This window comes from Galeopterus variegatus, unplaced genomic scaffold, assembly GCF_000696425.1.
Source record: "Galeopterus variegatus unplaced genomic scaffold, G_variegatus-3.0.2 Scaffold75, whole genome shotgun sequence".
NCBI classification, from domain to species: Eukaryota; Metazoa; Chordata; class Mammalia; order Dermoptera; family Cynocephalidae; genus Galeopterus; species Galeopterus variegatus.
This window is the reverse complement of record NW_007726186.1, coordinates 309,580-327,692: the sequence shown is the minus strand read 5'-3', so window position 1 is coordinate 327,692 and position 18,113 is coordinate 309,580. Positions and strand designations below refer to the sequence as shown.

Genomic DNA, 18,113 nt, shown 5'->3' with positions numbered 1-18,113 from the left:
CCCTCCCCCGTCCGCTGTCCCTAGGCTTGCTGTCCAGCGCCGCCTGGGCTCCGGAGCGCTGGCTCCGCTAGGCGCCGGGGTGAGTGTTGACATCCGCCACATCGGGTGGCTCACGTGGTAAGATTCCCCTTGCCCGGCCCCGGGCGGGGACGCCCCTGACTCGGGTCCCGCAAAAGCGTCTGGGTCGCGGCTAGTGTGACCGAGGGGCCGTCCAGGCCTTGGGTCGCCACAGCTGCTGTGTTCTTGTCGCCCTTCGCGGCCCGCGGCCGTTCGAACCGGAGAATCCCCATACTGGGTCTGTGAAATCCTTGCCACTGGGCTCGCTGCTTCCAAACTGTAACGACCTCAGCGTTTGGCTAACTCGGGCAAAAGGGCGTGTTTTGCCTGACTTCTGCCAGCGGAAAACAACCTTTAACAAATGCTTTTAATATGTAGTTTATAATCCTCTAATCTCCAATGTTAAGAAATTGGAATGTCTGTTCTACTAAATTAAGTTTGGGAAGCCAGTCTAAGGGATTCCTTTCCTATAAAATACTGCTTAAGATGTGTGGAATTTTCTTAAATTGGGATTTTTTTTTTAGTTTTTTTCTTTTTCTACTAAAATAAACAATATAGATTGGTGTTCACCTGTCAGAAAACTCGGGTGGAGGTGCAGCTACGAACAGTTAATATTAAACATACCATTTATTTTAACCGTGGATAAGAGGTAGTGAAGTGAAATGGGTAAGAAAGTTATCCTGTTAAAGGCTGTATATTGCCAATGAATGCGTATTGGAAAACCATGAGCATTGTTGATTATTAGCAGCTTTCGGGTTTCATTTGTATCGATTTTATCTCCCAAACTGCCTTTGTATCAAGATGCATTTTAACAGGGTGTAATGATAGAGGCAGCCAGTCCCAGCCAGAGCATTCCATCAGTGAGTATGGATTTTGGATACAGTTTCACTTTACAAAGCAAGTCATCTACTTGTGTAAGCTTTGCCTACCACATGAATGATGATACAAAGAAACGCTGGCCACACTGATGTGCATGAAAGGCTGCATTGTAGTGTGGTGCACAGGCTTTGCAGTCAGACCACCTGTATGGGAATTCTGGCAGGTCACCCTCGAGAAACTCAGTTTCCTCTATAAAATGGGCTAAATAATATCTATTGCAATGTGGGATTGTAAGGATTGGAGATCATTAGAATCTCTAAGTGGTCTTGAGATGGGTAGATGACAAATCAACCTTGCAATGTTATTACACATGTCTTGATTTCATCCATTCACAAGCTGTTTGAAGGCTTACTTTTAGTTATTGTGCTAGATGCAGGTGTGTAAGTGTGAAGAAAGCAGCAAAATCTCTGCGCTCAGGAATTTACAGGCTTTTGGCTAGATTGACAGTAAACAGGGGCACCAATAAACACATAGATTACAAATTGTGAGAAGTCCTACAAAGAAAAAACAAACAGCAGGGTTGCTCTGAAGTACTTTAGTTTGGGTTAGGGAAGTGATTTTTAAGTTGAAATCTGAAGGATGATGGTACAGTGCTTCAGGATAAGGGGAGAGCAGCAAGTGCTGTGAGGAGTTTGGTAGTTTCAAGGACTAGAAGAGCCCAGGAGCTTGGTGAGAAGCCAGCAGGGTGCTGCAGATAAGGATGGAGATGTGGGTGCGGCCAGATGGTGAAGGGCCCTGAAGCCCTGATAAGAGTTTGATATTCTAAATAAGAAGCTTCTGAAGGCTTAGTAAGACGTGTACCTGAGAGAGAGAGAGAGTGAGATATAATTGGATTTACATTTTTAAAGGCTCACTGCTGTGAGTAATGTGTCGGAAGTGACTGGAGTGGACACAGGGAGACCAGTGCCCAGGCAGAAGATGACAATGGCTTGTGGTTTTGGCAGATGAAAAGATGTGGATGAATTTGAGATATATTTTGGTAATGGAAGCCTCTAGGCTTGTGATAGATTGGAGATGGCTGGTGAATGAGAGGATGGAATCATTCATGAGTTCCAGCTTTCCGGCTTGCACCATTTATTGAGATGTGAAGGACTGGGGAGATTTGGAAGACTGGGGAGATTCGGATTGGTGCTGAAAATCAAAAGCTCTCTTTGGGTGTGTTAAGTTTGAGATGCTTGTGAGACATCTAAACTGCTTCCAGTTTACTACTTCAGTGAGTAATTATCTAGAAAGCTTCATTCTCCACACATAATCACCAATGTTATTTGTAGTTTTGTTCCCCTTCTTTACAGGTGAGAGAATTATGATGTTGAAAAATTGAGTATCTTGCACAAAGTCACATAATATGCCTCATAAAATAGGTCAGTGAGTAGGTGGAATAAATATGGGAAAGTATTGGATTCTTATGTTACATTGGGTATATTATTGAGTATTTCATATTCTTTGCCCTTTTATATAAAAGTAGCTAGGAATTAGAGTTTGGAAATAATAGAAAATAACCAAAAGTTAGCAAAACACTGCTTATTGAAAGCTTACCTTGCTACATTTGGTACTAGTTTGATATAAATTCCCAGTGAAGGTCATTTTTTTTTTTAAGAAAAACTTTTTTCTTTAAAAGGCACTTTCCGGTAGTTTGGAAAAGGTGCTCAGGAAAACAAAAAATGGAATCTTTGAGTTGTTTTTTCCTTTTTTTTTTTTTTTTTCCTTTGTAGTTTTAGCATTTGCTTAGTATCCTGTGGAATCCTATGAGTAATTGTCTGTAAAGAACCCAGGCTTTGAAATCCTCTAGACCTGGCAGCAAACTCTTGCTTTTCTCCTGTATGAGCTGGTTGACCATGGACAAATTATTGAAGCCCTGAGTTTGTTTCTTCTTGTGTAAAGTGATGGTGAAGTTTGTTTCATCTTTGTGTCTAGTGGATAAGATGGCAGATGTTACTTCTCTTCCTGCTTTTGTCAGTTTTGGAACTAGAAGAGAATTTAAAGTCTGTCTTGGATTCAGGCCTTTAAACCAATACTTTAATTGTTATCTCCATTTGGTATATTACGTAACCGAGGCCCAGAGAGATTGTAATAGATAATACAGGGTGATTGTTTCCAAATACAGTGTTTCTTCTTTCATTGAGATAATTAAAAATAATAAAGCAGCGTGACACTGGACCTATTTCTTTGTTACTTACAGTAATCTTCAAAACTAAAAAGAAAGAAAAGAATGAAGAGATAAAAGAAAAAAATTATAACATAGGACAGTTTTTTGATACTAGAAAGTGAAGAAAATGAACCTGTTAGTGATGTACATATAAAAATACGTGTATTTAATATATATCAATATTTTTGAAACACTTTAAGCTAAATACAGAATGAGGTAGTTCAAGAAGGAAATGGGTTTGCTGTATTTAATTTTTCCTTTGTTTGCATTTTATGAAAGTGATCTCTGTTGTCTTAGACAAAGATTCCTAATGTTGAGTCCAAAAACTATTTTTTCCATTAGAACTATTTCTAATAAGTAGTAAATATTGCTTAGAGTATTTTTACTAAATTGTTAATAATTTTAATCTCTTAAATATGTGTGACAATTTTAGTTGTTTGAAAAAAAATAGGATTGAATGTATAATTATCTTTTTCGTGTCTATAAGTAGCTCTATGTGCTAACTGGCTTATATGGCAGTGCTTGTGAGAAGTCTTATGTTTATTCAGTTTTCTTGTTTTCTCTGTAGAAATGGACCAATTTTGACAAAATGTAGTGCTGCAGTGTGCCTCATGGGATATGTTCAGTCATGGCATCCGAACTTTGTAAGACGATCTCTGTGGCAAGGCTGGAAAAGCACAAGAATTTGTTTTTAAATTATAGGAATCTGCATCATTTCCCACTGGAGTTACTAAAAGACGAGGGACTGCAGTACTTGGAAAGACTCTATATGAAAAGGAACTCGCTTACAACCTTGGTACAGTATTACATTGCATTAAAAACATCATTTATAAATGTGGTCCTAAGCAAGACATATTTTACATATCCTACAATATTCAGATAAAGATGTATATCCCTTAATGTTGTATATACAGGAATAAAAATTCATATACAGGGAGTTCTCATTAGCTGTGAATTCATTATCCAACTCTCTGCAGTTATGAGGTTACTGGAGGAGTTGTGTAGGAAAGCAAAATATTCACTAATGTACCACTTATAAAATTAGTCGCCATTCAAAAACCCCTCTTCATTTAGCATGTGCATCTATCCAGGCTTGTGCTTTCTTTGTGTGTTAAGCTGCTGTTATGGGTTGAATGTTTGTCTCCTCCAAAGCACATGTTGGAACTTAATCCCCAATATGATATTTGAAAGGTGGGGCCTTTAAGAGGTGATTGGATCTCATGAACAGATTAATCTGTTGATGGATTAAGGGTTTATCATGGGCATAGACTGGTAGCTTTATAAGTAGAGCACACAAATACAGTTGGGACACATGTTCTTGCTCAGCCCTTGCCATGTGATTCCCTGCACCATCTCTGGACTCTTCAGATAGTTCTCATCAAGAAGAAAGCCCTCACCTTCTCATCAAGAAGATGTGCCCCCTGGACCTTGGACTTCCCTTCCTCCAAAACTTTGGCAGTTTCTCAGCTGCACTTTTCTATTTATGAAATATCTAAGTATCTATAATACAGTTTAAATTGGTGTTCATAATGGTTCATCACATACATTTCAAATTCATGCTTTGCCACCTTTTTAATCATCAAAGATTAAATTGTTACATATGTTTATAATGATAGGTGTATGTATTTTATTTTAATTGCTTTCTCTTAGCTGGAACATTTGATTCATGTGTGTCAAAGAACTATAAAGTGCTGTACAGATATAGAGATGGTGGGAATAGTAGCAGTCATCCCAAAGCCATTTCGTTCCCTGATTATATTGGATGTAAGACAGCTTACTGCACAGTTTTTGAAAGCAGACAAAACAGTACTTTTCCTAGAGTGCTTTAAAGCAACTCCTAGGGCTTTTAGAATATTTGCTGTTGTTAAAGATAAAATACAAGGGTACTTCACAATGTTTGAGGAAAATAATTAAAAGACAAAATGAATTAAAAGATAATATCTATCTTTCCATGAACTTTTTGAAGATCCCTCATATAAAAGGAAACCTAGTATGTAGAATTTGACTTACAACTGCAATACTGTCCAAAGGAGGGGAAAACATTATTGGAAATTTGTAGTATCTCAAAAACGTTATGAGTTAATTGGCCTTTTATTTATTTTTAACAAGCTTGGGAACCTGCCAATTATTTCCATTTTCATATTGTTTTATTGTTTCATGTTAACATTGTTTTACTGTTTTAAATGACTTCTCCTCAACATTCTTCTTTCCTTCCTTACCCCTCTGCATATGAAGCCTCTTGGTGAGAAAACTCTGCCCTTCCTCATTTTGCCTTTCAGATTGCTTGGTATAACACAGTGGCTTATATTTTTAGGATGATTATATGTCACATGTATAGAACTTGGGCAATGCTCATATTTAGAACTAAAGCAAAGGGCGGGGGAAGCCTTACACTTAAAACAAATAAACTTTTTCATTGTTTAATTACAAAAATGATATATGGGGTCGACCCTGTGGCTCACTCGGGAGAGTGCGGTGCTGGGAGCACAGCGGCGCTGGGAGCGCAGCGGCGCTGGGAGCGCCGAGGCCGCGGGTTCGGATCCTATATAGGGATGGCCGGTGCGCTCACTGGCTGAGTGTGGTGCGGGCGACACCACGCCAAGGGTTGCAATCCCCTTACTGGTCACAAAAAACTGAAACAAACAAACAAAAAAAAATGATATATGCCCTTATGTCAAATATTATAGGGGAATATTTGGAAAGCAATCATCTCTTTCTTTTTGTCCAATTTGTGGAGTAAACAACGTTAATAATTTGGTTGTATCCTTCTGTTGTAGTCCATTCTGGATACTGTAACAAAATACCATAAACTGGATGGCTTATAAACAACAGAAATTATTTCTCACAGTTCTGGAGGCTGGGAAATTCAGGATCAAGGTGCTGGTAGATTTGGTGTCTGGTGAGGGCCTACTTCCTGGTTCATAGATGGCACCTTCTCTCTGTGTCCTCACATGTTGTAAGGGTCAAGGGGTCTATCTGGGGCCTCTTTTATAAGGGCACTAATCCCATTCATGGGGGCTCCGCTGTAATGACCTAATCACCTCCCAAAGGCCCCACCTCCTGACACCACTGTGTCAATGAATGAATTTTGGGGGGACACAAACACTCAGACATATAGTATCTTTCACTCCCTTGCTTGTGTTTTTGTAATTATATACTCTATATATTTTTTGCTTTTTTAATAACAAAAATAGAATCATACTATTCATATTTCTCTGCAAATTTCTTTTTTTATTTCATGATATTCTCATTCCATTAACCTGTAGGCCGGTAGATATACATGCATATTTATATATGCCTGTATGTTTATATTTAGGTTAGTCTCTAAAACAGGATTGCTTGGTTAAAGGGTAGACACATTTTACATTTTAAAGTACTTCTAAGCAATATTTCATTATGCAATATTTATTTGTGTAGCTGAGAAACCTTAAGACTTTTTAAAACATAGTTGGTTTATGTAGAAATCCAGTCGTGTAATTAATAGGTGAATTAAGTAGTAGTTAGGAAGCATTATGATTTCGGTTCCTAACATTTATCTTAGAAAATGTTTTAAAGAATTTTTCTGTAATTATTTTAAATGCAATTCGAGAATTATTAAGTCTCTGATCTTTGCGATTTTTATAAGATAAATAAGATAATAGGAGTAATATACGGTCTGTGTTTGTCATCTGATAGGTATTTACATAGTTGTAGATGACTAAATAAATGAATAAATAAGTGAAGATAAAATATATAAATGAAGATAAAGTAGAACTGCATAAGGACTATGTTGTAAGTACAAGTTCCAGACTGAGAGCCTTTGAGGGCAGGAGCTGTGTCTTGAGTTCTGTATCCCCAGCCTGGCCTACTGTCCAACGTTTGTAGGACATAATTTAATTCTATATAGCAGGATTGCAGAAGATTTTAAAAATAATATCCTATTTGAATGACACTGAAGAGTGACTTTTACAGGAGTTTAGGAGGAAGAGCATCATTCATTCATTAAACATGTATTTACTGAGTACTTTCTATGTACCTGGCACTCTTTACAGTACTGACAGATTCTTACTCATGGGATTTTTATTTGTTGGCATCCCAAGTTGAAGAAAAAAATATGAACTAAGACTCAATGGAAAAAAATTTGGGGATAAGTCTAGGTGCCTGTTTTGTCTAGATCAGTGGTTTTATGGGTTCCTCAGAGCCTCCAGATTCCTGAGCAGCAGCACCGAAGTAAGGAGTTACGGGAAGGCATGAGTTGGAGACCAGGCAATAGTGTGTCTCCACTTCAGCCAGAGCAGTTCTCCTTTGGTTTGCTTTATGTGTTGGTGTTTACACAAAATCCTCACATGGATGGGATGTACAGAGAGGTCCCCTAGGAAACTTTTTCATACCCAACTTAATGGAACCATTTATTCAAAAATTTCGATAAGTAAAATAGATGCTCTGAAGCTATTCTTTCTTAGGAAAGGGGATAGGCAGGAGTCTCATTCAGTGTACAGATCCTCTCCTTCCAAGGAATTGAATAGAATCTCCAAAAATCCACAGAGTGGAGTAGAAAATCACTGACTTAGCACAGAGTTTGTGAGGGGGGAAGAGCAGGAGATAATGCTGAGACAGGAACTCTACATAATGGCTAGGTCGTGTTGAATCTTAAATACCTTAAATAGTTCCTAAGCACTTAGAACTATGGTTGTATGGGCAGTGGAGAGCCACTGAATGTTTTTTTGTTTTGTTTTTGTTTTGAACGTTTTTTGACCATGAGTGTAACAAGCCTGCAACTTTAGATTTTATTCTTTGGGATCTTTTCTGGAGGAGAGTTTTGTAAATTCAGTAAGTTTATTTCATTGGCTAACTCACTTTTTCTTGACTGATTGTTTGAAACAAAATCAAGTAGATGAATTTTAAACTGACTGCCAAAGCATGGTGTTCATTCATTTATTTCACACATATTTAAGGAATACCTCAATGTACCAGGTTTTATGCCAGGATCCAAGCTGGTGAACAAGACAAACATAGGCCCTGTCCTCATGGAGACTCTAATCTGCAGGGAAGATAGATATTAAACAGTAATTACTAGACTCCTGATAAATACAGACTGCTGGTTTGGTCTATGATGAGGATTATTTAACCTGCTTTAGGAATCAGGGAGAATGTCCCAGAGGAGGTGATGTTAAGCTGAGACAGAAAGGATGAATAAACATTAACTCGGCGAGGAGGAATGAGGAACTTTAGTGACAGAGCGAAGAGCATGGGCAAAGGCCCTGCTATTGGAGGGAGCCAGCATGAGCACGGAGAGTGAATTGGGCAGCTGAAGAGGCTGATAGGGGCCAGGCCACACAAAATCTTGAACATGTTAAGGTTTGGGCACTTCATCTTAGCTAGCGAAGGGACCCAAGTGGAGGTACTACACAGGCAAGTTGACAAGGGTGGTGGTGATAGCAGTGAAGAGATTTCAGGTGGCAAAAAATAAGAAGCCAGTGTTGGCCAATTTGAGTAGTCCATTCCCCTGGCCACAGTGGTTGGCTCAGCCTGGAGATTTTAACGGGGACTTTTGGGGAAAAGGCACATTCCATGGAGCTTGCTAAATTGATAGAATGTGAATCTAAAGCTGCCAGAGGCTGTCTTGGCTACTGCCTGAGAAGGCAGCAAGCAGAGAGGAATCTTTGAGTGCAGATCCAGCATCCCTGGAATTAGATTTCCCCTGCACTGTCTCCCTTTCATTCATTCACTTATTCATCATTCATTCATTTAACACATATATGGAGTGCCTGTTAATATTGTAGTTACCTGATTTGGTATATTTTCTTTCTCTTTCTCTTCCCCCGTGTTCTTTGTTTTGCTGAAACTAGTTTGAGGTGTTTTTTCTTTTTCTTTGAACCAAAGAATCCCTGATAAATAATATGACTTCTAGGTTTCATGTTTGAATAACTATGTAGATGGTGGTTTACTGGGCTAGGGAATACTAGAGATGAAGCAGGTTTGGGAGAGTCAGTGTTCTCAGGCCACCTGGGAGTTCTGAGCTAGATATATATAGACGTGGGAATCTGTGGCATGTTAACGATACTACAAGGGTACTTCAAAAAATTCATGGAAAAATTCATGTTATCTTTTAATTCTGTTTTTCCCTGAACTTTTTGAAGTACCCTTGTAGAAGCCAAGGGCAAGAATGAAATTGTTTAAAAGTTGAGAAAGGAATTCCTTTAAATTAAAAGTTCTACATTTAAAAGTTGACTCTAAGAAGATGAGGAGCAGCAGCTGTCAGAGAGGCAGAAGGAAAACTGAGTTTGATATTAATGAGGCCAGAGGAAAGGGTGTTTTAACAAGGAGTAATTGGTGCTTATATATTACATAAGATGAGGATCAATATGTGTCCAAGGACATTAGTGACAAGGTATTGGTGATTGTGTTGAAGCTCTGGGGACTAGAATCCAAGTTTGAGCAGGTTAAATAGTGAGAAAGAGGTGAGAAAAATAGGTAGCAAGTGGGGATGGATCTGGAAGGCTGGCTGTGATTTGAGGGAGGGGCATAGCTGGAAGGATGCTGGCAACAAAGGAGATACTTTTTCTTCTCTCCCTTTTTTTCTTTGCTCTTTCTCTTTCTATAAGAGGAAAGAGTTGAGACTGCCTAAATGCTGTTGGGAAATCTTCATTAGAGAGGAGTTGAAGGTACAGAAAAAAGGAGTAACTAAAAGTCCAAGGTTCCTAAGAAGGTAGGAGGGGATGGGCTCTAGAGTACATGTGGAGGAACTGACCTTGGCAATAGTGACCTTTCTTCCTCTAACAAGTAAAAGAGAGTTCAGGTGCATACACAGACACGGATTAGGGGAGAGGGAGGCAGTTGAGAGAGTTCTTGTCTGGTGACTTTACCAGGGAAGGCCGTCTGCTTGGGGAGTGAAGATTTTTGGAGAGTGCAAGTTTGAAATTAATGTTTTGAAGAGTCACATGGCAATTTGGCTGGAGAAAGGTAGTAGAATTATTGGGCGTAATTCAGCAAGTAGTTGGTGATTTGGCTTGGGGTGGGACAATCTCCTTGTTTAGGGGAATTTCTCCTGCTGTACCCAGCTGTCTGAGGTATGAAGAAGACAGCCTGTTGCGTTTGTACAGGTTAAGGTTTTTGCCATGTGGATTGAGTACAAGTACAGAGGGACTAAGGAGGTTTATGATTTTGTCCAGAGAGTGATTAAAATGATGGGACATGAAATCTGAGCAGGTTTGGAGGCAAAGAAGGGAGGAGTGAATGAATAGGGAGAAGGTAAAGGGGCCCGAGGACCCATCGATGTTGTGCTGGGCTTGATTGAATAAGCCATCTGGAGGATGAGATATTGTGGTTGTGGAAAGAGACTTTGATTATGGAGAAGTTTCTGACGATGACAGGGTGTGCAGGGCAGAGGAGGATGAGGTGGAGTCTATCCCCACCCCACCCCCCATCAGTAGCTGAGATCTTTGTAAGAGAGAGAAGGAGTATAGCTTAGAAGCAGCGATCACCACTTCTTTCTAACTCTGAATTTCATCATGGGAGGGAATCAGAAATGGAAATATTTGAGGGTTACCATCCCAGGAAGGGGGTGGTTTATTGTTGGTAGCAAAACTTAGGACTGAGAGGTAACAGACCCAGCTTCCATGTGCTTAACCTCTTTGGACCTCAGTTCCCTCATGTATAAAAATAAGAGGCCACAAGAGACTTGGAGGAAAACAAAAAATCTCAATCTGGGAGCCAAAATCACTTAGTGAATCTGTCAACCTCTTTTAATTGGGGTAGGAGGTCTTCTTGGGAAAATGAAAGAGTGCTTACCCAAATACGGATGATAATAAAATCACCAGAGGGCTAATTTTATTCATAAATATGAATGGATAAAAAAGAAGCATCTAAATTTTAATGAAAGAGGGGAGTTTGGCTTATGGCTAAGCAATAAGAGCAGATGGATCCTGATTAAGCAATTAATCTATGCAACAAGAGAGAAGTTAACTTAAGAATTATATTCTACTGAGATTGAAGGGAAGAGGAGGTCTGCCAGTTGTGTTCCTGAATTGGGCTAGGGGATGAGGCACAGGTATTTTTTCTTCCCTTTTGGCCCAGGAGAAAATATTCCTGAGTTTCCACATTGAATACAAACAGGGAAATGATAAAAGAATACAGATTGTAAAAACACATAATAAGATGTTCAACTTCCAATAGAAGTGATAAAACACTGACCATTTTTACCTATCAGATTGGCAAAGATTAAAAAGATTAATACCTAGTGTTAAGGATTACCAGTACCCAGTGTTGGAGACAATTAGAAGAAGATACTGTCACAAACTGTTGGAGGGAGTGGAAATTGACTTGGCATTTTTAGTGGGTGGTTGGACCATGTGTGGCAAAATTTTACCTGAGTATGTGTTTGAGCCAACATTTTCACTTGCACAAATTTACCCAACAGAAAAAAAGTCAGATAAACAAGGATGTTCATCACAGCATTGTATATGATGAAAAATTGTTAAAACTAAATGTCCATCAGTTTTGGTTTGGTTAAAATCTAATTGCAGCTAACATCGTTTGAGTCTTTACCAAGTGCCAGGCACTGTTTTAAGCAACTTACATGTGTTATTTAATCCTCAAGACAATCCTGTGAGGTAGGCACTATTATTATCTCTATTTTAATTTATATATGAATAAACTAAGGCAGGAAAAAAGGTATGCATCAAACTTAGTAGTGAATATAGCTGTGAATGGATGGAGGGTGTGAGGGTGCAGGTGTAGGCTGAAAGAAACACAGCCTTACTTAAGTATTTATAGTAAAAGGGAAAGGCTCTACTAAGTTTGGTTTGTATTCTTTTTTAATACGTACTTATTATTGTTATAATTAAGAATCAACTAAAATAAGATAGTATAACTGAGGTTTTATCCAACTCTCAAATTTTGCTGATCAATGAATCTAAATATTTTGCTTTGTAGTGATGGTGATGCCTGGGTTTATGCTGTATTAACATAGGTTGCTCCTTTGCATGTGGTGGCTAGTATGAGGGTGAGAGGTTGATGGTTAGGAAAGTCACACAGCTACATCTCCCTTCCCCCTTTGAATTTGGTAATGGAAGGATCTGGGTCAAATGGGTATTGGAACACCTTAAGGGAAAAACAGTAAGTTAAGGAGATGGCATAAAAGAGCATCACGTAACCAACCATGGTAGGAGAAATAGGGAGAAGGAATTAAGTTTTTCGTTTGGTTCCTTTTTAATTCTGGCACAAGGCGTCATGTTTTCCCCGTCTGTTGGACCATTGCAGCTTCAACCATTGCTAGGGTGCAGGGCCTCTATAATCACCATGATTGCTCTATTCTTGAGCTAGCTCTGTCTAAAGGCTTCTTAGTTGTTTCTTAAGTGTAATATGTGTAAATAGGTATGTCAAACAGTAAAGCATTCCGATGGTCTATTTGTGTTTTAGTGTTCGTGTGTAATATGTGGTATAGTTCTGGAAAACAATCATTACAACTGTATCCTGTCTTGGTAATACACGTGTTCATGAAAATTAAGAGTGTTATTACAAGTCAAAGCTTCTTTTCCTGTTGAATTTTCAGATTTAGGAATATTTCCCTCATTATTACTGGTTGACAGTGGTTCCTCATTAAACAGTTAACAAATAGTAGATAATCCTCTTCCATGTCGAAATTTAAAGACTCTCATGTTTCAGGAAAATGAGCGTCTGATGTATAATTAATTCTGTTTATTCAATCATAGAATTTTAAAGCTAGAGGAAGCTTTATTAATAATTTAGACATTTTTTCTTTTTGAAGAAACTAAGCTTAGAAGAGGTTAATGAATGGGTCTAAAAGTTATCTTTATGGTCAGTTAGAGCAAAAACGAGGTCTTCTCATTTGTAGTCTAGTTAGTCTTCGTTTCATTTTAATTCTGCAGGTATTTATTAGTGACTTATTTCTAGCCTAGCACCATGTAGTTAAAATTTAACCACAATTTATCCACTGTGGAGCAATGAGGTGTTGCATGTTAAGTGAATTTTCCTAGTTAACCTCTGTCAAGTTTACCTCTGAGTTTTACTGTGATTAAGAGTCTTAACTTAATAGAAATATTTTAAAAACATTTATCATTCTATACTTCCTAAAATAAAATATAGAGAACCTCACTTAACCTATTCGTGACTTGTAGTTTCTGCCTGCGGAGTTAGGAGGAAGGGTTTAGAAAGAGGCAGGGAAAGGAGTGTTTCCCTTACACTAGACCATTTCCTTGAGCACATCAAGGGTATTACTTGCAAGCAAAAGGCTCAAAAGCCATTGCTACCTGTATGTTTCCACAAGTTTAAATTCATTTTCAAGCATCCACTATGCTATAATGAGACACCTGTGCACTAAAAGTGAGCACCAGTTTCACATCAAATAAGTCAACAAATGTATACATTATGTAGGTGAGGCACTTGAAATGTCATACATTGAGCTTAGAACATGCTCCCCCCAAAAATAAACAATTATGTCATAAGCTTATAGAATTATTCAGCCTAGGTGTAATTTTAAATGGTTCATCTGGCTTTAGGGGAATAAGTGTTTAGTATTTATTTTTTTGTATTTTTCTATTGCTTTGAAAATTTCAATTTAAAAATCATACTTATTCAATGTATATCAAATAGTTTTTTTAAAAAATTGAAAGCTAGATAAGGGCAAGTGATTCTCTAACCTTCAACCCTTGTCTATGATATTTATGTAACTTTCATTTTTAGACAAATTTTTTAAGATTAATACTTCAAGGCATTTTAGCAATTTTTAATGCTTGTGTTTTTTTCTTTTGAAAAATCCTTCCTCAGTAATCAAATTTTTATCAAATTTAGATACATATTTCATTTTTATAAATATACTGATTTAGTATTTTTAATGTTTAGCATATTTTCTGTGAGTTTTTGCTAAGTTAAAAATAATCAGCCTTGCAGTTTGATTTACATCTTTGATGATAAAACATTTACAGTTTTGAAATACTTAAATTTTTTAAATTTATGTTTCTTGAGATGGCAATATCAGTCTCTGTGAATGCTAAGCAAATACTTCATTTATAGCTGAGAAAAATAACCTAAAAAATTTATGATTCACAGTTTTTCTTTTTTATGTTTTACATTTAAAAGAGCTGAGCTTAAGTGAAAAATTGGTAGTGAGTATAAAGATATAAATTCTGCACTTTCTAATATGATAGCTACATGTGGCTATTAATGTTTAAGTTAAATTACAGTGAAATAATAATAAAAATTTAGTTCCTCAGTCACATAACATTTTAAGCGGTTAACAGCCACACATGGGTAGTAGCTGCCACATTGGACAGCACAGATAGAGAATATTTTCATCATGGCAGAGAGAAATAAAAGACAGGAGAAAGAGTAATTAATGGGAAGTGAGTGAAGAGACAAAGGGGTAAATAGTAAAGGACACTGGGGAGCAAGTGGTCCCTAGGACTCTGGAGAGTTTAAAACAATTTTTAAATAACTTATTGAGGTGAAATTGATGTAATAGAAAATTAATTATTTAAAAATGAACAATTCAGTAGCATTTAGTACATTCAACCACCCCTGTCTGGTTCTGAACATTTCCATCACCCCAAAACAAACCCCCTTACCCACTAAGCAGTTTCTCTCCATTCCTGTGCCCCATTCTCATCCCTCACCCCCAGACCTGGCAACCACCAATCTGTGTTCTTTCTCAATGGATTTATTTATTCTGGATATTTCATATAGATGGGATCATACAATATGTGACTTTTGCGATGAAGTTAATGAAGCTAGTGAAGTCTGGCTCCTTTCACTTAGCAAAATGTTTTCAAGGTTCATCCAAGTCATAACATGTATCAGTGTAGCATGCATCAGTGCTTCATTCCTTTTTGTGGCTCAATAAGCTTCCATTGTAGAGATATACTGCCGTCTGTTTAGCCATTCATTCATTGACAGACGTTTGGGCTGTTTCCACCTTTTGGCTATTGTGAATAGGGCTGCTATGAAGTATATACGTATGTGTTTGAGGACCTTTTCCCAATTCTTTTGATTATATACATAGGAGAGGAATTGTGGCATTATATGGTAATTCTATCTTAATTTTTTGAGGAACTGCCACACTGCTTTTCATAGTGGCTGAGCCATTTACATTACCATCCGCAATGCTCAAGGGTTCCAGTTTCTCCACAGCCTTGCCAACACTTGTTATTTCCCTTTTTTTTTTTTTAATTGTTTGTTTTTTATTGTTGTTCTAGTGGATCTGAAGTGGTATGTCATTGTGGTTTTGATTTACATTTCCTGATGCAGACGAACAACTTTTCATGTGCTTCTTGGCCATTTGTATTTCTTGTTTGAAGAACTGTCTATTCAGCTACTTTAACCATTTTTAGAATTCAGTTGTTTGTCTTTTTATTGTTGAATTGTAAGAGTTCTTTTTATATTCTGGATGCTAGACCTTATCAGATATATGATTTGCTAATATTTTCTTCCATTCTGTAGGTCGTCTTTTTTATTTTCTTGTAATGTCCTTTAATGCATGAAAGTTTTTAATTTTGGTGAAATTCAGTTGGTTCTTCCTATTCTCTTGGTGTAATATTTATGAATCCATTGCCAAATCCAAGGTCATGGAGATATACTCCTATGTTTTTCTCTCTGAGTTATGGTTTTAACTCTTAAATTGTTGATGCATTTTGAGTTAATTTTTGTATATGATGTGAGATTGGGGTCCAAACTCATTCTACTTCATTCTACTTTTTATAACTGTTACAAAAACCAAAATTCATTTAATTTGTGTCTTTGAAATGTGGTGTTAGAGGCCAGGATGGGGTAAGTTTTGCTGAACCCTGAGTTCTTGTGGCTTATAAAAGCACAGATATTTCTTGTTCAAACTGTACTACTCTCTCAGATTGCTTGAGGACTCTGGTTTGTGGTGTCCTTACTCAGGGATGAAGACTGACAAAGCTTTTACCATCTGGAGGTCACTGTGGAAGGGATGCGGTCTTTTGCTGTCCGCCTCTTCAAGGCTTCCACTTTGACTTCATTTCACTGACCAAAGCAAGTCACTTAGCCATGGCCAGCTTGAAGAGAGTAGTACAGTCCTACTAGGTGCCCAGAAGGAGAAGAAAAGGAAGCAGGTGATACACAGTGCCTACCAGAGAACATCATTGAACATGTTGTTTGCAAAATATTTGGAGTATTTGTTTCTGGATAAAAAAATTTGAAACATTATTATGTTTAAAAGTACGGGTGTTTAAAAGTGTATGGTAAAGCATCATTGATTCAAAATTTGAAGTATATTTTATACTAACTGTGCTTTCTGAAGTTTACTTTTGCAAGTAAACTTCTTTTATTTATAAAGAAAAATTATTTAGCTCAATGGTAATGTAAGTGAAGTTTAGTGAAGAGAATCTTTGGCTTAATCTAAAAAAACCAATTTCCTGTTGAAGGGACACCTGTACTCCCATGTTTATTGCAGCTCTGTTTACAATAGCCAAGAGTTGGAACCAGCCAAAATGCCCATCATTGGACAAGTGGAAAAGGAAAATGTGGTATATCTACACAATGGAATACTACTCTGTTATAAAAAAGAATGAAATACTGCCATTCACAGCAACATGGATGAACTTAGAGAAAATTATGTTAGGTGAAATAAGCCAGGCATAGAAAGAGAAATACTGCATGTTCTCACTTATGTGTGGGAGCTAGTAAAAATAAACTACAAAAAAAAGATACAACAATCACAATCATTCGTTGAACTTTTTAAGAGAAGAGAACAGAACTGAGGTTACCGGAGGTGTAAAGGGTGCAGGGGGGTGGGCAGGACCATAAAAACTGATTACATTGTATAATGATAAAAACAAACAAACAACAATTTCTAAGTAATTTTGTAGGAGATATTTATGCTGAAGGATTTTATCTGTTAAAACTTTACTGTGTCAAAGGGCTGGCTGGTTGCTCAGTTGGTTAGACTAGAGCTCATAATATCAAGGACCAGTACCATACTGGCCAGACTAAGGATAAAAACAAAACAAAACAAAAAAACTTTACTGTGTCAAAACTGTGAAAAAAATAGAAGGAAGTAATAGTAATAACAGATTTGAGGAAGCACTTGGAGACTATTGCTTTTATCAGGATTTTAAATTTAAAAACTTAATAGCTTGTAAATCCTATGGATTAGGATAAACTAGCTTGTGTGACATCCATAATCCAACATTACAGTTTAGTAACCCACAGAGTAACAAAAAATTTTTGATGTTAATTTATAGTTGTCCAGTCTCTTACTCACTGTACCTAAATTATAGAAGTATGGTATAAAAATTAAAGTATTAGTGTTTCCTATATATTATTGAGCTACATTGCTAAAAATGTGGTATTATAAAGCAGAGAATGATATTATAGAACACCAGTAGGTGTCAGCCACAGCCTGTGTGGCTGCCAATTTGGCAGGATGTTTGGGCATCTATTCATGGTTTAATTTTTTGTTTTTTAAAAGGCAGTATTCTAATGAACTGCAGTTTTCTCAAGGTCAGTGTGCTTATTTTCAATAAAAACACAATGTAGCACTTGTTAATAAAGACATAGTGGTACACTATTGGCAGCAGAAACATTATTTCAGTGCTTAACTGTGTATAGCTGTAGCTCAAAAGAGCTAATTGGTTTGTCATGGAAAGATTAGAATGCTATCTGATGGAGCTGAGTAGGCATCTAGAAAAAATGACCATAGGTCGTGTGATTTAGCCAAATATAATATTGATATTGTAGCAGATGAAACTAGATGAGGATCTAACAGCATTTCTTTTCTGGACAAATCTTTCCTTTTTGTAAGAACAGCTGTAAGTCAGTCTCCTCCCCACCTCCCATCCTCCAGTTCTCTAGTTTTCCTAGGATTCTTTGTGTGTATGCCCATAAATGGAAGTGTATATTCTCCTTACTAGGAGAAGCACCTGTACTAAAAGAAACATTCCAAGGATTTGGACAGATTCATTAGTAACATCTGAGGAAGGACTTGTCTTGAAGGACGTTACTGCATGTATTTTTATCAAAACATGGGGGGGGGGGGGGGAAGAAACACAGCTTTCAGCATTTTAAAAATAAA

The 18,113-nt window shown here is 37.4% G+C and overlaps 1 protein-coding gene across 2 annotated transcripts in view; it reads left to right on the top strand.

Annotated features, from left to right (window-relative positions):
• The window catches only part of LRRC28 (leucine rich repeat containing 28), a 143,764-nt gene continuing 125,651 nt past the window's right edge, over positions 1-18,113 (top strand). Inside the window, exons 1-2 of one of the 2 annotated variants that reach the window (XM_008578520.1) lie at positions 1-79; positions 3,651-3,878. In XM_008578520.1, coding sequence (XP_008576742.1) covers positions 3,711-3,878 — 168 coding nt within the window. In that variant the 5' untranslated portion in view covers positions 1-79; positions 3,651-3,710. The remainder of the gene's footprint in view (positions 80-3,650; positions 3,879-18,113) is intronic. The other variant, XM_008578526.1, reaches the window with a different exon arrangement.